Source organism: Cyclospora cayetanensis, unplaced genomic scaffold (assembly GCF_002999335.1).
Source record: "Cyclospora cayetanensis isolate NF1_C8 unplaced genomic scaffold, CcayRef3 CcayRef3_contig_186, whole genome shotgun sequence".
NCBI classification, from domain to species: Eukaryota; Apicomplexa; class Conoidasida; order Eucoccidiorida; family Eimeriidae; genus Cyclospora; species Cyclospora cayetanensis.
In genome coordinates, this window is record NW_020312132.1 from 20,274 (window position 1) to 42,024 (window position 21,751).

General features: G+C 51.8%; 3 protein-coding genes across 3 annotated transcripts; all 3 read right to left on the bottom strand.

Annotated features, from left to right (window-relative positions):
- Positions 1-495: 495 nt before the first annotated feature.
- On the bottom strand, positions 496-2,527 carry LOC113147318 (zinc finger CCCH domain-containing protein 13-like). Its single transcript, XM_026337485.1, has 2 exons — positions 1,273-2,527; positions 496-545 (listed from the first exon to the last, which is right to left on the bottom strand). The coding sequence occupies exons 1-2, from the start codon at positions 2,525-2,527 to the stop codon at positions 496-498; spliced, it is 1,305 nt and encodes a 434-aa protein (XP_026193270.1).
- A 4,706-nt stretch (positions 2,528-7,233) lies between these two features.
- Positions 7,234-9,441, bottom strand: LOC34621185 (ATP synthase subunit beta, mitochondrial). Its single transcript, XM_022734409.2, has 3 exons — positions 9,067-9,441; positions 8,815-8,956; positions 7,234-8,306 (listed from the first exon to the last, which is right to left on the bottom strand). The coding sequence occupies exons 1-3, from the start codon at positions 9,439-9,441 to the stop codon at positions 7,234-7,236; spliced, it is 1,590 nt and encodes a 529-aa protein (XP_022586579.1).
- Positions 9,442-18,717: 9,276 nt separating this feature from the next.
- LOC34621187 (zinc finger CCCH domain-containing protein 33) lies at positions 18,718-20,917 on the bottom strand. Its single transcript, XM_026337487.1, has 3 exons — positions 20,188-20,917; positions 19,065-19,412; positions 18,718-18,815 (listed from the first exon to the last, which is right to left on the bottom strand). The coding sequence occupies exons 1-3, from the start codon at positions 20,915-20,917 to the stop codon at positions 18,718-18,720; spliced, it is 1,176 nt and encodes a 391-aa protein (XP_026193272.1).
- Between the last annotated feature and the right edge of the window lie 834 nt (positions 20,918-21,751).

Here is a 21,751-nt window from a genome sequence, read left to right on the forward strand (position 1 = left end):
GACGCTGCTGCCGCTGCAGGGAGGTGGGTGGGTGGGCTATCGATTTGGAGAGGCAAGTGGAAGCACGAAGGAGGGAGGCCAGAAGAAAGCGAACTTCCCCACGGCGTGGAAGAACCCCTCACTCCTCCTGAAGAGGCGTGATGCTAGAGCCAGAGGAAGCCGCGGAAGAGAGGAGCGAAAAGGAAAAAACGCGATGAGGTCGTGCGAGTTCGCGCAGCACGCGGGGGGTGGACAGACAGCTCGAGAGAGACGGGCAGGGAGGAGAAGACTATGCATGCGTGAGGGAGGAGCGGCAGCAAGAGAGAACCAAGGGCTGATAGCGTAGGACCAGAGAGGAGGCAAACGGGCAGTACAGACACACGCGTCGAGCGTTCAATGCAGTCGCTCGGTGCCGAGACAGCGGGTGTGACAGCGGCAGGAAGGGGAGGGAGGTGTTCAAAAAGGCCTCCTTGAGGATGCATTTTACCTGCACAGCAAATCGGTGCTGAATAAAGTCTACACCGCAGTGGCAGCAGGCGCTTCTTCCCACATGACGGAGGCATCCCCTGCAAACTCCGACCATCAACGCGCTGCTCGTGGAAACGCCGTTGTTGCCATTGTTGCTGCCGTTGTTGGTGCGACTGCCTGCTCGCTCGGGGAGCAGCGGCTCCTTGCAGTTCAGACAGAGCCGCTGCTGCTGCAGCTTTGCAACTGCCCGAAGGAGCGTCGCATCCACGCAGGCAGCGTGAGCTGATGCAGCGGGAGGGAGCAGCGGAGGGCGAGGCTGTGCTGGAAGCAGCGGATGCGCCTCGCGAGGCAGTTGCTGCTGCTGCTGCTGGAGGAGGAGGAGCTGCTGGGGGTGCTGCTCCTCGAGCTGCTGCTGCTGATGCATCGGCTGCTGCTGATGCATCGGCTGCTGCTGATGCATCGGCTGCTGCTGAGACGTCATATCCCGCGAAAAGCCGGCAGCTCCCCCCGCAGTGACAGGAGAGGGTGCGTCAAGGCTAGAGAAAGACTGCTGCTGCAAGTGCTGCTGCTGCTGCAGCTCCGGAGGCACAAGCAGCGCCTCCGCAACTGCCACTGCTGCAGCTCCCTCCGTCGTGCACAGCAATGCCTGGATGGAAGGCCTTAAAACTGCCGAAAGAGACTGCCCTGGTGTCTCTGACTGCTGCTGCAAGTGCTGCTGCTGCAAGTGCTGCTGCTGCGTTCTCCACGGGTTGAAAGAGAGTGCCTCTTTCTCCCCCCCCCGCAGACTTGCGCCCCCCCGACTCGTCCTCTGGGGAGAAGCAGAGCCTTGCCGCCTCCCTCCCGAGAGAGGCTGAGCCTCCTCCAGCAACTCCTCCTCTCCCCCCGCGTCTGACACAGACATGACTGAAGGAGACGGCAGATTCGAGTAGAAGAGCCCTCTCCCTCCTCCAGACGCGGCTGGATTACCTGCAGCGCTGCGACTCCCAAGGCTTCTTGCAGACTGAAATTCTCCTGCAGAAAACTTCTCATCCTCAGGAAGTCTGCAGAGAGAGGGCGACGACACACTTCGACTCAGACTCCTTCGCGATGTCTCCAAGCGGCGGCTTCTTCTTGGCTTCTCGTTAGAGCCGTCTCCAGAGGCTGCCGCTGCAGCAGCGCCTTCTTCACGCGAAACGGCTGCATTTCCTCTCTCTTTTCGATTGCCTTCAGGCAGGTGTTGTTGCTGTTGGTGCTCCTTTTGGTGTTGCTGCTGCTGCTGCTTTTGCAATGCAGGGGTAGACGCATCTGCCCCTGCGTTGTGCCACCCGCACTTGGGAAGATGAGCCTGCTGGTGCAACTGCTTTTTCTGGTGCAACTGCTCTTGCTCTTGCTGTTTCTGCTGCCGCTCTTGGGCTTGCTGTTGCAGCCGTTCCTTCTGCTGTTGAAACTGCTGCTGCCGCAGCAACTGCTGCATACGCTCCTTCTGGAGTTTCTGCTCAAGCTGCAACTGCTGCTCCAACTGCCTCTGCTTCTGCTGCTCTGCCTGGTGGGCTCGATCCCTCAGTCTTTCTCTATCCCTGTCCCTTTGCCTCTCTCTTTCTCTTTGCCTCTCTCTTTCTCTTTGCCTCTCTCTTTCTTTTTGCCTCTCTCTTTCTCTTTGCCTCTCTCCTTCTCTTTGCCTTTCTCTTTCTCTTTCCCCCTGTCTCTCTCTTTCCCCCTGCCTCTCTCTTTCCCCCTGTCTCTCTCTTTCCCCCTGTCTCTCTCTTTCCCACTCCCAGTCCTTGCCTCTACCAGCCTCTGCCGCTCCAGACTGCCCTTCGCTGCCTTCCCGCTGCGTGAGGGAGGCATTCGCTTCTGGAGCCTTCACTGCGGCAGCGCTGATGAGGCTACGAACGTCGAAACGACGCCGTCTCGCTGGCTGCGATGAGGATGGAGGGGCAGCCGCAGCAGTGGGGGGATGCTCCGCCTGAAGGGGAATTCCCTTGCTGCTGTGTGCAACACTGTTGCTATCGGTGCGCCTCCAGGGCGGAAGCGCATCACCGTGATGCTCATTTTCCAGCTGCGAAGGCGAATACAACGTGCCCCCTCCGGAGAACGCCATCTTCCCGTGCAAACTCCCCCTCCCCGAACCGCGCAGTCAATTGGAGAGACTCCTCCTCCTCGCTTCTTGCCCCTATAGGCCTCCTGCAGACCGCATGGAAGCTGCACCCAGTTGGCTTGCTCGGGAGGAGGGGTCGGTGCGAAGAAGGGGCGGGTGCTGTGGGGAGAAAAGTTGGATGACGCCTTGTAGAGCGACTGCAGTTGCTGCTGGTGCTCCTGCCGAGGCAGCCTGCCGCTGCTACCGCCGCATGCGCACGGAGGGGGGCAAGATCTGGCTTCTGCTCCAGTACGCGCCTCTTAATGTAGGCGTAATACGCATGCGTCAAGGTTTGACTGCTGAGGAATTCGCTGTCTCGCGTGGCGGTGCAGCACCTGCAGCCTCCGCCGCTGGAGGATCGCCACAGGCGCATGCGGCAGCGCCAGGTGGGGTGAAAAAGGGTCAAAGGTCAGAGAATAGCATTGAATTTTCGAGGACGGTTGCTCGCGCCTCCGAAGGAAGGGCCAAGAGGATCGGCTGTCACTGGCGCCGGCGGCGCCGTAGGTGCTGCTGCCCCCCTTTCTGCCGCTGCGGCAAAAAGCCCCAAAGGCTGCAGCTGTTCAGGGGGTTCTTCCGGCGTTTATCGGCGAAAAGGCGACTTGCACCTGCATATTGGCGCGGAATTTCGAGCGGCATAGTGCTGCGCCACGCCCAGAGGCGACGCCTTCGAAGAAGCTCTTAGGACCATCCAGCGTGGGCGTGGCGGGTGCGTCCCCCTTCCCGCCAGGCGGCAGACGGCACGGGTGCTCGGGAGATAATGCATTGCCGTCTTCCTCTTACTACGTGTTACACGCTAAACAAGCGGAATACGCCCACCAGAGACTTGGCACCCGAGAAAGCGCAGCCAAAAGGGGCTCGCAACCCCTCCCGCGTGTAGAGGTCCTCCTACACCTTGAGCCGGGCTCTGTCTGTCTGCCACACACGCGCAGGGAGCCCGCGAACTGCTCGGCTGTCAGCTTTGCTGCGCTTGTGCTCCAGTTCAAGGCGCATTAAGCGCACTTTATTCTTTTAAAGACACTTGGGAGATCTAATCGCAGAACCGACCCTTTTTTCTACGCAGTAGTCTGGCGGTCGGTCAAGAGCCCTCGGCTACACAACGGACCAGCGGGTCCACCGGCTGCACCTGCCAGCAGCCTCAGTCTTCGCATTTAGGCTTCCCCCGAACCGTTTCTTCTCGACTTTCACGCCAAGTTTTAAGTTATTTTCGATTTTAAAAGGCGTTTCAACAAAATCGCAACAAGCGCGCCGGAGGCATCAACGACCGCGAGACACGATCCTCCGACGCGTCACGCCACCAGACCTTCCGGCCCCATTCCCGAAGCGGCAAACTGCACTCCGAACTTCCAACGTTCAACATCAAAATCCGAACATGCAGCATCACCAGGGCGTTCCTGGAGCCTACGACATGCAGGCTCCTGGATTTCCGCATTACCCAAACCCCAGTGCGACCCCACCCGCAGTCCCCAAAACTGGCCGTACACCCCAACATCCCAGCCCCTCAAAGCGCTAGACAGGTGTCTTGGAGAGTAGTATGTGCCCCCATGGGTGCTTCGATGCCTTCCTTGTGGCTGCTGTTGCAGTGATGGACGGGAGCTACATGGACGCCTACGCGCAGTTGGCGATGCCTGAGCCTCCTCAGCCTGGACCGGACCCAAGCAGATCTGGAGCCTCCTTGGTGTACCTCGGCTTGCAGCAGCAGCACCAAATGCAGCTGCAGCAGCAGCACCAACAACAACAAATGCAGCACCACTTTCACATGCAGCAGCAACTGCAGCACCACTTACACATGCAGCAACAGCAGCAGCAGCAGGAGGCGTACGGACGCGGCGTAGGGGGCGCCGCTGCTGCTCAGGATTCTTTCTCTTTGGGCGTGGCACAACATCCCTCATCAGCCTTCCTCGAGTTTTGCAACGCAGCAGGAACCCACACCTCCAAAACACTAAGCGCCTCGTCTGGCTGGCCACAAGGAGACGGCCTGCTCCAATCTGTCCATCAACAGGCTTCGAACACGCCGCTCCTGCCGACAGCGCAATCGAGTGAGCTCCTTTCTGGGGAGTGGATGGATGTGGCGTCTGCACCTACGGGGGATGCCGACGGCCTTGCTGCTGCTTGCATTTTTAGCCGATTTTCTGCACACCTTCCGAGCGCCTGCGCTGCCTCATATCCCTCTTTTCTGTCCTTGTTTGAATGCTGTCGATCTTCCGCAATCCGAAGGATTTACAGCTGAGCGCTGCACTTCCGCTTCTTCACCTTGCCAGGTACGCAGAAACCTCCAGCAAGGGCGCCATGACAGCCCTCATAGGCTTCTTTACATGCGCATACCGGCTGTGTGTAAAATCTCAGCGGTTCAGGGCAGCTGGACTCCTTATAATTCGCATCGCGAGACATGTATTTGCATGTAGATAGCGTCACTAGGCTCTCCGTACTTTTGTTTCATTTTGCGGCGCAGGAGATCGAGCTTCAGTTCGAGTGTCTAGACGGCGTGTCTTTGAGTCATCCCGCCGCTCGTGTCTCTCTCTGCTGCTTTCTTCGGCCAGAAGAAGAGCACAACAGCCAGTGCCAAATCAACAGCGTAGAGCCTTTCCTCCTTTCGGGTGCCGATTCAGAAAGCACCGCAGCAGCTCAGCAGACACCACAGGCCTTTGTTGACTTCAAAGGAGGTGAGCGTGCCCAAATTACCATGGACGCGTGCCAACGAGCATGATTATGCAAAATAGGAGAGCATGCAGAGAGAAATGTCATGATGAAGCAGCGAAGGATTCCCCATTTTTGCACTGATACATGCACGCTTGCATGCGCGCACGCATTGGCTTCCGCATTCGCTGTTCTCTTTAATTTCAGCTTGATCCTGGCTATTTGCATGCTTCTTTGTATGCCACGGTATTTTCATTTAACGGCCTTTCTGCACGTGCGGTATACGCTTGTATTTATCGTGCAGCAAGGATGCGAATGTTGTGGAGAGGGGAAGAATTCTTGCATCTCAAGATTAATGAAGAGGTATAGCAGTGCCGGACCCAATCTCTTTCTGAGCCTGTGCTGTGGCTGTCATGAAAACATTACCTCGAATAATCGAATGCACGTGTGTATATGCATATATTTACATTTGTATACGTATATACATATGAGTACCTCTCGATTTTCGCTTTTTTGCGACCTGGTGTCATACTCTTGCGGTTTTACTTAGGTGCACGGGGAATCTAGCAGTACCGGTTTCATCAAGTTACAGTTCTCCTCGCTTCAAGAGAACATTCCTATGCGGGTTGACGTCATCAACAGGAGTGGTTTAACAAATGGATTTCTGATCCTCAGATACGCACTACTTGGGGATGTTCGTGCGGAGCCTGCTATACCCCTCTCCGCAGGTCGCTTGCAACAGCATCCTTCAGCAGAAGCGGCGGAGGTTACTACATCTGCGGAACTTACCCGGCTCCCCACGATGCCCAGCAACTTTGCACTGCAGCAGCAAATGCAGCTGCACCAGCAGTTACAGCAGCAGCAGCATTTTGGCAGCTTTGGGGTTGGAGAGACCCCAGTGCAACTCAGAAATCCGGAAAAGAGGCAGCAGATGAAGAATGCCGCACACCGCCAAAGCAAAAAGGTGAGCCGCGTCGTTCCCAGATTGATGCGGACATGTTCTTTGCACATCGCATACCGCTTTTGAAGGTTTGCTCAGCAGACACCCCAAGTGCCCTTTCGCGCCTCCCTTCGACACGCTGAAGGAATCATCTTCCGTCCACGACAGGTCCTTGCCGCACGTCTCACGGACTGAGGTAGCGGAAATTTTATAAGTTCTGTTATTTTTGTGTGTATTTTGCAGCACGGCGGCAGCACTGTCCTCTCTCGCTTCGGACGCTGGTGTTGTGAGCTGCCCAGTGTGGATCTGAACTAGAAGAGGGCGCCAACCGTGGGTCATAGTTCAGGACCCGTAGACATACATTGTACATTTCTATCCCCGAGTTCAGCTTCATGTATTCCGCCGTCAGATTTGACTGCCTCTGGACGCTGTGTAATTCGTTTGCTTTCGTGTTTGGCAACACCAGCAGTAGCCCAGCCGATGTAGTGAGCGTAGCTGTGCAACAACAGTCCCAACCTTCCAGCCCAGACGACCCTGGTAGTCACGGGGTTGCTGACAGTCAAAAGAAAATAAGTGGAGGTTTATAAACCTAAAATCAAATTGAGGGGCGACAGCTCAAAAAGACACCGAAGAAGGAAGGGATGACGAAGGGGGAAGGAACGATACAGCGAGAAAAACCCCCACGTTTCTGTCTGGGCACGCAGCGCCTCGTACTCGGCTAGACAGGTTGATTCAAGCATACAGACACACACATAGATGCGGGAATATACCCGTGAGAATTTCGTATCGGCACAGAATCCTTTTCTTGCACTCCTATTTAGACCTATATGTGTATTTAGCACGTCAGTAAGCAAGCAGTGGCATGCCTACAGCGCCCTCAGCCTCGGGGTCGCGCGTTCATCCTGTGTGGCTGCAAAGCGAGCACGGTTGGCCTCTCCAACGTGCGGTCAGAAGTCTGCATTAGAGCAGCCTCCTGCATGTGCAATCGCATCCCTGATGCTTGGTGTCTCATCTTTCCTCTTGCTTCCTAATGGGCGGCAAGCCTGCTGCTGTTTCGCCCTGCTGTTGCGGTTCAAACCTCATATTCTCTCGCCGTCTACATGGCAGCCTGCTGCGCCATCTTAAGGGCCTTTTCCTTGACTTCCTCAAGGCCTCCGCACATATAAAAGGCCATTTCGGGGAGATCGTCGACGTTGCCGCCAACGATGTCTTTGGCGGATTCGATGGTATCCTTCAGCTCGACGAACCGACCCGGCTTGCCTGTGAACACCTCGGCCACCGTGAATGGTTGCGAAAGGAAGCGTTGCATCTTTCTCGCTCGAGCGACAGTTAGCTTGTCTTCTTCGCTTAGTTCGTCCATTCCGAGGATTGCAATGATATCCTGAAGAGACTTGTAGTCCTGCAGAATCTTTTGAACTGCCCGAGCTGTCTCGTAGTGCTCAGTTCCAACAATGTCGGGTGAAAGCATGCGAGACGTGGAGTCTAGGGGGTCGACGGCTGGATAGATACCCAGTTCGCTGATCTGCCGAGACAGCACAGTTGTTGCATCCAAGTGGGCGAAAGTAGTGGCTGGTGCAGGGTCTGTCAAGTCGTCTGCAGGCACGTATACTGCCTGTACAGACGTGATGGATCCCTTCTTGGTGGTGGTAATTCTCTCTTGCAAAGCACCGAGATCCGTTGCCAGGGTCGGCTGATAACCCACAGCAGACGGAATGCGTCCCAGCAGCGCCGACACCTCACTACCTGCCTGTGTAAACCGGTAAATGTTATCGATAAAGAGCAACACATCTTGCCCTTCCTCGTCCCTGAAGTACTCCGCAACCGACAGTCCTGTGAGCGCCACTCTGGCCCTCGCCCCCGGAGGCTCATTCATCTGCCCATACACCAGAGCGGCCTTGCTGCCAGTGAAATCAAAGGAACCATCCTGCCGCTTTTGTCGCTTGATAACTCCCGTTTGCAGCATTTCGTGGTAGAGATCATTCCCTTCCCTTGTCCGTTCCCCGACTCCAGCGAAAACAGAGAAACCTCCATGCTTCTTGGCAACATTATTGATCAGTTCCATAATCAGCACCGTCTTGCCCACACCAGCACCCCCAAACAAGCCGATCTTGCCACCCTTCGCGTAAGGCGCCATCAGATCCACAACCTTAATGCCCGTAATCAGCAAACCTGAACAGCAGATGCGAAATAAACACAACAGGGCGTCAACAATAAAAGACGGATTTTTTTCGCGCACCCACGACAAAAACCCATGCACAAAACAGCGCTGTATACGCTCATGCTATTAAGTGCACAAAGCATGGTGTGCAGAGAGGAATATGCATAGCAAAGAAACCGGTCCCAAGCGCTATGGACAGACCAAAGCCACAAGAAAGTGTACAATAAATAAAACACGAAATACGCACTCGAAGCACAGGCATACTGGTATCCATGCATCCCATCATGGAGGGTCTTCCGCCCTCCCCCATCCTAAGAGGGAGCCGTCCGCTTCTGGGAACGACAGTTCCGGTATACTGTGGCTTGCACTAAGCGCTGCCTAAGTTCCCTGCTGTGGCTGCTTTCCCATCCCTGAATCGAAAGCTCCCAAAGAGCTCCTTCCCCTCCTCCTCAGTGAAACCCCCTTACAATCCAGCGTGGGGTCTCGCAATCAGGAATTTGTTGAACGAAATCCACTCACCCGGTTCTGTGGACTGATCTGCGAAAGTTGGTGCAGGTCTGTGGATCGAGTACGTCTTCTTGGCTGCAACTGCTCCACATTCATCCACAGGCTCCCCGATGACGTTTAGGATGCGGCCCAGCGTTGCTTCACCTACGGGTACCTGAGGAATTGTAGCACAAAGAAATCCATTAGAACCAACCTCCCACGATAACCCGAAACAATGACTCAGATGCGTATCGACGACACCACAAACCCAGAGGGGCTCCTTACCTGAATGGGTGCTCCCGTGTCCGTTACTGGCTGGCCTCTGACCAGACCATCCGTTCCGTCCATCGCAATCGTGCGTACAACATTTTCTCCCAAGTGTTGCGCTACCTCGAGCACCAAGCGACCCTCCCCCTTCGGCTGCTGCACCTCGAGGGAGTTCAGGATCGGGGGCAAGTGGCCATCGAACTCAACGTCTACCACCGCACCAATCACCTGCGATACTCGACCGGTTGCACTGCCCCCAGCTCCGGCTGCTGCCGCTGCTGTCTTGACAGCCGGAGCCGCCGCAGAAAAATATCGAGGATACAAATTGCACCGCGGAGGGGTGGAGAGCAGCCGGTTCCACACCAGCGCCCCGCGACTAAAGAAGGCACGCATCGTAAACCCTAAATCGTGGACCCTTAATAGGGTTGATGGCGGAGCACTGCCCTCTGAGAGACACACGCACAACAGCAAACAGAATGTGGGGATGCACGGGCACCGATAACGCCACCTCCCAGGTCGCCCTGAGATATACAAGCGCGTGGAGCATAAATAAGCAGATTTCAACCGGAGCGATAGACAAAAAACAACGGGAAAAGAACCTCGCAGACGCAGAAGAGTACAGAGGAGGGAACCCCCCGCCGCAGGGGGCGCCCTCGCTTGGAAACGTGAGGAAAGCTTTACCCGCTGGAGAGATATAGATCGAGGTGCAGAAACGACCACCTCAATGAGCTTGCCTAATAGCAACTGATGTCCTCAAGCTTCGTGAATACACCACCACACAGAGCCAAACTAGCAGCCAGCGCCGACTGCTGCACCCCGGAGCAGGAACAGCAACAACGGTAGCTACACAGACCCATCCGCCAAGGAGGAGGGTCATTCTCTTGAGCCTAGATCCCCCGCTTAGTGTACACAGCAGTCGTGTTGTACGTATTTTCTTCTATGCTTAATGCTTAATTACGCTTAAACCCTCCCTTTCTTCTGACAGCGTGACGCTGGGTTGCATGTTTTTATGGGACTCGGCTGCTGCGGCGTGGGTTCCCCTTGAGGGATGGACGCTTCATAAATAGGCTTTGTACATGAATTAAAGTACATATGAGGATCCGCATCTCACTCCCATGAGAGGAGGGGATATATTGATGCCATCCAAAGCAATCATGGCGTAAGGCAACTCATGTGGCTACACCCGTGCAGCGCTTCTCTTGATTTCTCCGCAAGTGAATCTTCTACCTAAAAAGCTCCAGATTCTCCTTGCTTTCACCCCGCAAAACTGTGGGCCCTTGGAAGGAGGGGTTAAACCGGCGTGCGAGTAACTGCGCAAGCGGGCCAACCATTTTTCAATTTAATTAAGAATTTAAGGGCTTACTGATTGATTTGTGTACTTCTGTCTTTTTTCTTGCGGAGGACTGTTAACTCGACGCAACGAGGCTCGAAGCGTACATGTGCGCTACATGCTATCTGCAACTAGTTGTGAACGGTTGGAATGCTTAAAATTTCCAACATAAAGGAAGAGGGACAACTACGGTGTGCGCAACTGCATCCTTTCGAGGAGCTGAAGCGGGGAAAAGAGAAATTTCACCTAAGAAGGCACTCAAGAAGCTTCGGCTCAGTATATAGAGGCCGGAGCTCAGTGTTTTCCTACGGAGACTATATATGCAGCGTTACAATTGCTAACTGCATGGTTCGATACAGCTGCTCCCTGCTCATTCAGTCGCTGTCAGTCCAGTAGTGTGTCAGGCCTCCATACAACAGTTTTTAGGCTTCGATCAACTTGTACGGTATTCGTTAATTTAAGGTTTTGGCGGCAGGCTGGGAGAAAACCGATCATCGATGGAAGTGGAGGCGGGATGGCGCCTGTTGGGCTGGCAGAGGCTGAGCTGCAGGCTATTCAAGAAGCAATACCTTCCACAGCCGTCAGAAAGGCATGATTTTTAAGTGGATAAAATGTTTGTGAGTGAGTCGGTGAGGCTGTGCTGACTATAAAAGTATGACGCCGGCAACGATGGGCAAGAACTCGAGGATTTTCTCAACCGGCTGGAAATGCACCTCGCTTTCGAGCCTACGGATGGAAAACAGGTGCTGCTTGCGACTCCTCGGTCTGTGCGGAGGTTAGCTTAACAGCAAGGTTTGGGAGGGTCGAGCAATAAGATGCAAGGATCCTAATAATAGATAAGTGTGTCGAGAAATATAAAAGCTTTGTTGGCAAAAACCACAGCATAGAGGAATAGTGGCCTTATCAGTGGTTCATCTCGGATGTACGCAAAGTGTAGAGCACATTGTCAAATGCGCCAGAGGTCAGGCCCTGCTGCCACTGTAAAAAGATCACAGAGCATTTAAACACTAATTCTTGTCTTAAAAGAGGGTCCATATTCTTAAAATGAACACTGTTCGACCTTGAAAACCTCGGGATCCAATAAATTAGCTCAGGCGTGGCCCTCCGGTTTTTTTCAACAGTATAGCCCTTTTGGAACGGTGGTAACATGTTGGGCTGACATCTTGAATATTTTACATATGTTGGCAACACGGAAGGTGCAGCTGTGTATACGGTTATGTCAGTTTCCCTCACGTTGGGAGCTTTGGGAGGCGGGGGCGCGGTAAAGAGGGAATTCCTTTCTGATCCTCAATTACTTTCTATCGAGTTTGTAGTGGGTTTGAAGTGAAGCTCCTCGCTATAATGGCCTTAGCTAAAGTGATACAAGTTGTGTTTGTGTCATTCACCATCCGCTTCCATCCCCAAAGTGTTCCTTTCCAACACTTTGCCAACGAGCATCAGATCAATGCGACAAAAAATAATCTAATTAAAACCAGATAAGTGCTCTTTTTCTAGATTCTGGCAAATTTACTGCATCCGGAGCCTGTGCCTCAGCGCGGGAAGCTACACCAAACCAAACAATATACTCTCAACGTCGCGCCCTATTTGATGTCTGCGTGGGAGACACTCGGCTTCGAACTAAAGAGCTCCAGGCCTGCCTGCCCCAGACTATCAAAGTTTTCAGTTGTAGAGGGAAGGGACAGCTACTGTGCGCTGTACTGCACCCTTGATCCGAACATCCACAGCTACTTGCACTGGACAAAAGCCCACATTCAGAAATACCGTGCCTTTCTGAATCGAGCCAACAACACTCAGCAAGAAATATGATATACGAACAGACAAGCCTTTAGCATCTTCTTTGATAATTTTTAAATAGCTAAACTCAGTGTTGTAGAGAGTGTTTAACTCTAGATTACCTCGCCAAAAGCACTACTGCAAAACGCGTTCGCGGATGCACGGATACGACATAGCACAACGCTAGCCCTGTTGTGCAACGACCAAGAAATAAGAATGTCGAAGGGACAAACTCAATTATTTATTATGTTCTAGTGAATATAAGCAGAAGGAGGAAATTAGCAGTTACCTTTCGTTTGTCCAGTCAAGCGAGCTCGAAATCCGACGCCATACTCGGGCTCCCACGCTCCAATATTAGTTGTTGATTGAAACCTCATCAGCATACTAAGAGCTCTTTGATATTTTTATATAGCTAAAATCAGTGTTGTAGGAAGTGTTTAACTCTAGATTACCTCGCCAAAAGCACTACTGCAAAACGCGTTCGCGGATGCACGGATACGACATAGTACAACGCTAGCCCTGTTGTGCAACGACCAAGAAATAAGGATGTCGAAGGGACAAACTCAAATTTTGAACATATTTCAGTGAATATGAGAAATTAGCAGCTACCACTCGGTTGTCCAGTCAAGCGAGCTACAAATTCGACGCCATACGCGGGCTCCCAAGCACCCAAATTAGCTCTTAATTAACACCTTACTAAGGGCAACATTGTCAAGAGGCACGTGTCTGCTACTGATGGGGTGCGCAGCCGGAAGCTGGCGGCATTCGGTACGATTGAAGGTAGCGAGGGTCGAAGAATCGAAGCGAATGCCCTCCCTGCCCCCGCTTTCTCACAAAAAAAGAAACTAGAAACGCGCACTTATACATATATATATATGCTTTACTTTGCAGCATCAGTCTAGTACAACAAAGGTTTAAATGGTAGAGCGCGTATTATCCCATATTTCTTCGCCGGAACATCCCATCGTTCCTGCTATGCTAGAAATTCCCGAAGCTATGCAGGCAGCACAATGCTCATATCTTCAAGGTTTTAGGCTTCCTAATAAGGCTAGCATTAATTGACACGCATACAAGCTAGATATAGCTGCTAAAAGATAGCGTTTCTAGTAGACTCAGCAACGCTTTCCCACGCCTTCAGCAAGGACAGCGTCCGTCTCGTTTCCGAGTCCCCCAGTCCCTGCGTGTGAAGCAACCGTAAACAGCTATCTCTCCGAGCCATCGTTTATAACCCCAATATGGATGCCATAAAGAGTGATAATATTGTCATCGAAGACTATAACGAGAATAGAAAAGCGGGCACACATAGCGTTAAGCACTTATCATTCATCGCACTGATCAACAGGACGTCACAGACCGTTTTGGTAAGCCACGAAACAAAAGGCATGATCCATGCAAGTTTCCACGCTATATCATTGTAAATACATCCTTGGTACAGCTCAAGGAAAAGGAACTTCTTTGGTTCAATCTTGGCGTTCTATTTTGTTGTGACAGCTGCACACCACTGGAAGGGCTCTCAACCTACTCTACTACGCGCACTGTTTCAGGGCCTTCTTCAACAGACAGCCTGTCTTGTAGATTCACATTGGATAGCTACGCTGAGGTATGGGACCAACTACCTGTTTTCTGGTGGATTTGTCTACACTTGAATCATGCAGGCATGCACGGTTGGCGCATTAGTGGTAGTGTGTGTCGTGTTGTGGCCGATGGCAGGAAATGCGGGGCTGATATTTCAAAAGAATGGCTCTGATGTGCTTGACACTTCTGCTGCTCCAGTCCCGCAGGGCCTTCCCTGTAAGGAAGCACACGCTCGTACCAAGCGTTGTTCGCATGCTTCTTCAGGTCAGCGCACGCTGGTTGCTTTCGCAGCGCTCTTTACCGTGTCTGTAGTTGTTCTCCTAGTCACAAAGTGTTACAATGCACTCAACGGGGACTACATATCACGAGGAGGCGCTAAGCAACGAAGTCTTTCAAATGGAGGCTATGAGTACTGTGTGGGGGACGCCAACGAAAGCAGTTCATACGACAGAAGTAGTGACTACTCATTACTCAACGATGTAGCACAGCAGCGCGATCTCCTTCAACTTGATATGCCAGATATGTTGAGTCTCTCACAATCGGAGGGCGCACGTATCAGTGTTGCACTTGGGATCGTGTGCATTGCCATCGCAGCAGATGAGAGCTTGAAGATCTTAGTGGAGGGGATGAAGGGGCAAGCAGATATCAGCCACAGGTTATTCGATAAAATATCTGGTGTCAGAGGTTCTGTAAATCAGCGAGTTGCGACACTGCGATCGGCATTTCGGGCGGGGAAAAAGCGTCTGGAGGTCGCTTTGGCGAAATATGAAGAACACAAGAAAGTCCTATACTCATTGGCATATGATCCAAATCAGAAAAAGCTCGCGGCTTTCTTGATGCTTAATGCTCTGGCTAGTGGTAGAAAGCTGAGTGACACAGCAGCAAAAGGGTTGGCTGCAGCTGAGCGAGTCCTTTACCCAGAGAAGCGGTTTTCATTTCGGATGAGCGACTACCAGAGCCTCTTGCTACATATACTAGCGCATGAGAAGTTAAATAAACTGGAAAATTGGGTTTCCACTCTGTCGCGCAGTAAAAATAGTGGTATGGGGGCACAGGAGCGTGCAGCCCTAGCGGATCAAGCGCTGGAAGCTATTGAGGATACTGCATTATTGCTTCTCCCGTTGAGAGCTCTCGGCGAAAAATACTACTCTGAAATGCTAAGAAAACCGCTTGGGGAATTGGACTCATTGATGGGCGAAATTTCAGCGGATATCCCAGCAAAGGACAGTATGCTTGGAAGTGAAGCTCAACAGAAGACAATTGGTGGACCCTCACGGCGCCTTATTCCCAATTCAGTGAAACCTTTTGGGAGCCTCAATGAAGTCGAGAATATCTCCAAAAACTTGTTAGCTAGCATGGCGTTCTTGCTTGACTATATAAAGAAAGGTGGCCAAGGATCGGGGAACCTTGATGAGATTATTGAAGCTGGCAGGGCTCACTATTTTCTATTGGATGCCTCGCTTCCATCGATGAACGCCAACCAACGGCTACATTCTGAATACAAAAAAATGTCGGAAGCCTACCGTCAGGCTCTGGAAGCTTTGTCTGATCTGGTACCTTGGGCGTACTGGGAGCCATTGCAAAGTGGCGAATACTACAATAGTGAGCACAACGAAAGCCAGAAGTTGTCTGAGGTCTAGCACAAGACTGTCTTACATCCGTAGCTTTATCAGGAAAGCTGTGCGTGAGCATTATTATTCCCAACGTCTTCGTGGTTCAATCCCTACAGCGGCACAAGTTTGCAACAGACATAGGCCCTCCCACCTCACAACCTTTGGCAACAACACCTATCGCCTGTAAATCTCATACAGGCAGCTCTGGAATTTCAAGCCTGGAGATTTTAACGGCGTTCAGCAATACGTGAACATCTCGCTGCCAGAGAGTCACAGCAAATTGTGCTCAGAGTCACAGCGAATCGTGCTCTACAGCCTACAACGAACATCAGCCGGTCCATGGCTGGCCGAAATGAACGAAGAATGAGTTGGCTGAACTTTCGAGCCTAGAAAACTTCAACGACCATAAGTGTTTGGCCAGCTGGAGCGAGATATTCCTGGAGCAGCGACACGATGCCTTTCTCGGTACTGCACACTGGTTGGATTCTAGAAGGACCGGTCCTATTGCAGCAGGGCTCTAACGTGTCCTGTATACTATGTAAATTCGACGTGAGTGGGATTTGCTTGTCAGAATAATGTAATCCGATTGCAATTAAGGTTTTACAGCCTCGTTCGAGACAACGCTACGGGAGCGTGTACGACTTTGACAAGTGTTTACAGCCATTTGAAGCTAAATTCTATACATCCATTATCGAAGTTGGTGTGACCACATTCAAAAATTTCCCTGGCGTGATATAATGAGCGCAGTATTAGGGGCTAGTGGATTTGCATTATGAACAATGCGAGCATCTGTAGAACTTGAAAGGTCATACAGCTCGTGCACTGTACCGAGTAAACTTTAGCCCCCGGAACCGCCCAGTACAGGAATAGGAGCATTCCAGGAGGATATTGTATTGTGCAAGGATACGGCATTTCCAATACACATATTGACGCGATGCTGACTGTACTACACGTGTAATCTTCGTGGCATGTTTGCCCTTGGATTTTTAAAGAAACCTCGCTGGAATGTATCCCTATAGAATGCATCAAGAAGGACGCTGCCAGTAGAGAGTGCATCATGGCAAAGACACTGCTATAAACAGGCGAGGCAATAGAAGGTACGTCACTGGTGATATTTGCTTAACAGGCATTTGGGTTTGAGTAACGGATACGGCGGAGGCAGCCAGTAAGGCTTTGTGAGACAGGAAAGCTTTGTGCGTTTGTACAGAAGCGCAGGCAAAAGGGCTGGATATCGAATACGGTCTTGAAGAAGATCACAGACGCGGCAGGGGGTAGTTGAGACAAACATCGAAGGCGACAAAAAGAAGATTTTGCTGACCTTCCCAAAACGCTATGCTGCATTAACTGCAGTGCATTTCTGAGGCCCTACCCAAGGAGATACCTAAATCCTTGAGCCCAATACAAACCAGAAGGTCGCTCCCCCTTTCGCTCCCTGGCCTAGACCCTCATGGCTCAGGTAAGAGAGGAGAGGAACAACTAGAGTACCGTCGCTGCAACCGCGAAAAGCTCTGAACGCTGACAACTACTTTCTACGTAGCATCAGGCGCACATGCAGACAAGATTGCGTCTTCTTGTATCGGGCTACTACGTCGCACGAAGCAGAATACATGAACAGACAAAAAACGTCAGTCAATTCTTGACAAAATCTTGGATAATTATAGCGTATGGAGTAAATTTTGTATCAGAAAATGGCTAATTGTTGCTAATCGTGCTGTTGGGGAGCTCTTTCAGGCGAGAAACTCAATTATCTGTTCGAATCCGAGTTGTAGGTGGACCCGAAAGGATCTAGGTAGACCTCTAGTGGCAGGCTACAAATAATGCTAGTCTACTCTTAAACAAAATGTGTCCTGATGGCCTCCATACTACAGTAACTGGTCTGCCGTATGGAGCGAACCAAGGAACTGTGCGGCAGTTCTGTCTACTCGAGTTATGTATGAAGCAAGTTTCCTGTGGCACTTACAGTATGAAGAAACAGCATTTTTATTGCGCGTTTTACGAAGGAGGCATACTAACTGAGAATGCGTCTCTGTTCGTGTTTCTTGTGCATGTGCTTGAATGAGTTGAGAACATGTTATGTGTGCAAATGATTAAAATGCCCAGATGACATGAAAGTGCGCTCCCCTTAGCCGGCCCCCTTCTCCACTCAGGAAGAAACTTATTAGGGTGATGATAGGGGTAAGGAGCGGCGGGAGCTCATGGACGCGAACTCTCCTATCAATGATCTCTAGTCTTATGATAGGGCATGGGGCTAAAGATCTACCTATGGGGCCTTAGGAGACGTGTGACGACTGCCAAGCTCTAATTTTACACACGAATAACAAATTCAGTGTCGTGGCCGCTTTGGCGAGTACTGAGAAAGGTATTTTCATTGAATTCCCAGATTATGCCTGGGCACCGCCAAAAAGGTTATTTAACGACAGCCTTAGCATTAATTCACAAGGCTTTAGGGGAGCTGGAGATTACTACACCAGGCAAGTGATGAAGAAGCTACATGTCCATTCATTGCGAGCGCAACAATGAACGAAGAAGAGATGAAAATGAGAAAGCTGGAGGGGCGCAAGGAATCATAAAGAGCATCATTAGGACCAAATATCCTATAGAAAAATAATCAAATGGAATGAATTCAAAATCGAACACAAAGGGGCGCCCCATGAAGCTATTCTCTCTGCTGTGCACAGCCACCTAATAAAAAGAAAACAATCGGAAGCACAAATAACTGCGAAACCATGACTAGACTTTTCTTAGAGGATTAAATACCATTTTAGATATTTACAGGAAGCATTGGCAGATGCAGAGACAGCGTAGAGCAGTAGACACTCACGAGCAAAACTTGCTGCAAATGAAATACTTCGGAGTTCCGAAGTCATAAGCTCTAGACTGGCACTCGAAGGGCCCACAGTAAATAGTACGCAAATAAAGGATCCAGCAAGCAATACTTCAGCTGAACTTTAAGAAAGTGAGATATGCAATGAAAGCGAAGAGCTGACTCTATACCCCCCGGACTGGGGAGTGTGGGCAGGCATCCATCGTCGGGTTAACGTGCACCAACCGGCAACCACTAACATTTCGATGAAACAGTCAGCAATCCAAATCAAGCCGTTATTAGAGAACAAGCGACAGAGAATCAGAGTGTAAGTACCTCCGCAACAAGAAGCACAAACGAGACGCATGCAACACCACAGCCGCGCACTTGGTTGACGAAACAACAGGTACCTACCCTTACACCAAGAGGGATGCCGTTGCCGTTATGTGGTCCCTAAGAGTCCCTTCTGTCCACCTCCTTCCTTCTCTACATCCGATTCCTTTGCCGTTCTTCCGCCTTTGGCGGATCCGGAGAAGTAACAGACAGTTTTAGGACGCCTTGAGGAGGCGTGCAATCTATTGTACAGCATCTTTGCGCGAGTCTGAAAGAAGCAGAGACTTAAGTTCTGTGGCAAGCTGCAGCAAAGCCGCTATATCCAAAGTGTTGGTTGAAACTGCGGGGGAAGAGGAGCCCTCTAAAGTCTCGTGCGATTGATATTTCTGCTGCAGCTGGTGGAGGAGCTGCTGCTGCTGAAGGAGCTGCTGCAGGCGTTGTGGTGGGTCCTGCTGGAAGTCGCTCGTGCATGTTTCGTGTGGCCAGACGGACTGAGCCGCATCCTGCACGGATGTTCTATCTTCCCGCCGTGCAGGATCTGTGCAACAGCTCCACTGCCCGCCGCTGCTGCAGGAGCCGTAGGACGCACAATCCCCTGTCTGCGCTCCCCTAGGGTCCATTGCATGCCAAAAAGCCATCCCGTCTCCCATCTTGGCCTTCTGTTCTGGCTGCTGCTTGTGATGCAGCAACTTGCTGAGAGAAGGCTTCCGTTCAGGTCGGGCGGCATCTCTTTCGCCCACGAAGTCTCTCCTACCCAGCTGCAAGGCACGATGCCTATGGAGCAGCAGCTCAACCTCGCCATGGGCATGCGTGCACTTGTCAGCCTTCAGGCATTTACCGGAAAGGAAGGATCGGCACATATTTGTCTTGTAGTGATTCGCTGTCTGGCGGAGCTCCTGGCTACAGTGCGCAAAGGAGCAGCTTTGCCCGCTCATGACTGCAGCGAACACAAGGATAAAGTAGCATACGACAGAGAGAACATAATACACATGCCAGATGGAAGCACAGAAGGAGACTGACAGATAGAAAGAGACACGAATAGGGGTAAAACTCAGAGAGCAATCGGGCGCGAAAAAAACGCACGGATCCACGAAGCGACCAGATGCTTGCTAGAAGCAAGCATCTGGATAGGAGCACTCAGGAGTCGCAAGAGCACATCACGCACAGACAAGAAACAGAAACCAGTGACACCGCGGAAGGGGGTGCAATGGCCTCAGTTCCCTCGTGTACTGGACAAAGCCCAAGAGGGGCCTCGAAAAATTGAGAGCGGTGCAACAAAAGGGAGATGAAAACAGCTAAGAATTAAGACAAAAAAAGGCAAGGCACGCAGTCATTCATTCTTCTATCCACACCAACCATATACACGGTTTGATGAAAGGGAAGGCAGTAATACACACCCAGAATCAGCCGCTAGGAAGACACATGAACGTGAAGAGTGCGTCAGGTCAGTTTCACAGGGATAAAAGAGGGCGCACTCAGAAACAGGATTCAACAAGAAGACGAAGAGCACCAACAACACATCAGCCGAAGCATTTGAAAAAGGTCTCTGAAAGCCTTTTAAGGGTTGCCTCCTTTTGTTCAGGCATCTAGAGCCACCCATCTCGCGTCTCGCAGACACACACATGCCGCATGAAAGCCTTAAGCGCAACGTGAGAGCTGGTCTATCTCGATTAGAGCGAGTCTAAGCGTTTTGGATGCGCATCATAGCATACCTCTTTGGCAAATGCCTCCCGCTTTGACGTCGGGGCAAATCATCGTTTTCGAGAGTGTGGGAGGGGGCCTGAGTTCTTCTCTCGAGTGCGCGAACGGGCAGGAAGTGCCATTTCTGCAGTAGCCCCTCTCCAGGTGCTTGCACAGCTGTGTTTTGTGGAATACGCGGCGTCTATCTGCCACTATCGTTGGCTCTAAAGGCACGAAGCTGAAGAGATCCGCGTAGTTCGACAACACAGCTGCTGGATTCCACAGCGCGGAGGAATAAAGGGGGCTCGCTGGCGAGATCTCTGTGAGAGATCCAAGTGGCGTTTCTGCAAGAGGCCTTTCGGGAGTACCTGACGGAGCGTTCCTCCACGATGCTCCGGGAAAAGGGGCGGAAGGCGGTCCGGAGGGGGAAGGGGGGGGCACCTGAGCTGCGCTAAGCGGGGGGGCACTAATGCTCAGAAGGCTACCTGAAGGCGGCGTCATGGGGGGACTTAGAGGTGCTCGTTCTTGGTTTCCTGTAAGGGTAGGGCTTGCGCCTTGTGATCTCTCAATGCTGAGATGCTGCGAGGGGAAAGAAGACGCAGTTGAGAAGGAGGACAGGGAGGCGCACTCCTCCGCGAGCATATCTGCAGGTGAGCAAGCAAGTATTGGGGCAGTCGGCCTGCTCTTATGATGGCTGGAGTTTGGGGTGTAGCTGGCGAAGCGGGCGCCTGGATGAGGGGGGGCGGGAAAGGTCCACTCCATTTGGGACTGAAGGAGAGGAGCAGGGAGCTTTGGGGACGGGGAATGGTATGGATGAAAAGGTGGTCTACTGGCAGAAATGACATTAAAAGGACTGGAGAGAGGAGGGGGGAGCGCTGGGAAAGTGCAGGCCCTATGCAGGGGGTAGGAGGCCCCTGTGGAAGGGGACTATCCGCGGAGGACGGAGATCATCGCCAAAAACAAGAGAAGAGCAACATGCGGCATAAGGTACTGTGGCTTTTGGGTGAGAAGGCAAAAAGCGGGGAGGGATGAAGGGCAGGAAGCGAAGAGAACACAGGAAGAGCAAAGGCAGAGGGAGAAGGCGAAAGGGTTGAGGCATAGAGGGCAGCGCATCAGGTCACCGACTGAAGAAATGCCGCACACAAAGGAAACATAATTTATAATACAATAGCCTCAGACACCGAGCACATATAAAGGGAAATATATTTGTGGTGGAGCAGGGTGCACTGGCTCTACGGGGGCGGCCGCACGATGGCAACTCGCGAAACTTCTGAATCGCTGTGGCGTGCAGGTAGGCCTCCAAAGAAATAGCCTTTTATTCAATCAAAACGCTGCGGTAATGCTTTGAAAATATGATAACTGACTGCTCAAGCACCCCAAGATCCTTAGTTTCCTTATCTTTGGGCCTACATCGGTGTGCAGTCGAGGGGCCACGAAGGTATCCCTCAGTGATGGGGTAGGCGAGGAAAGAGCTGAGAAATGCGCACGCATATACAGAAATCTTTGCTGCATGCTTGTAAAATGACTAATGGACTAGTCTCGCTTTGATTTTTTTCTCTAATAAGGCAACAGACGGCTTCATTTCTTCTATCGAAA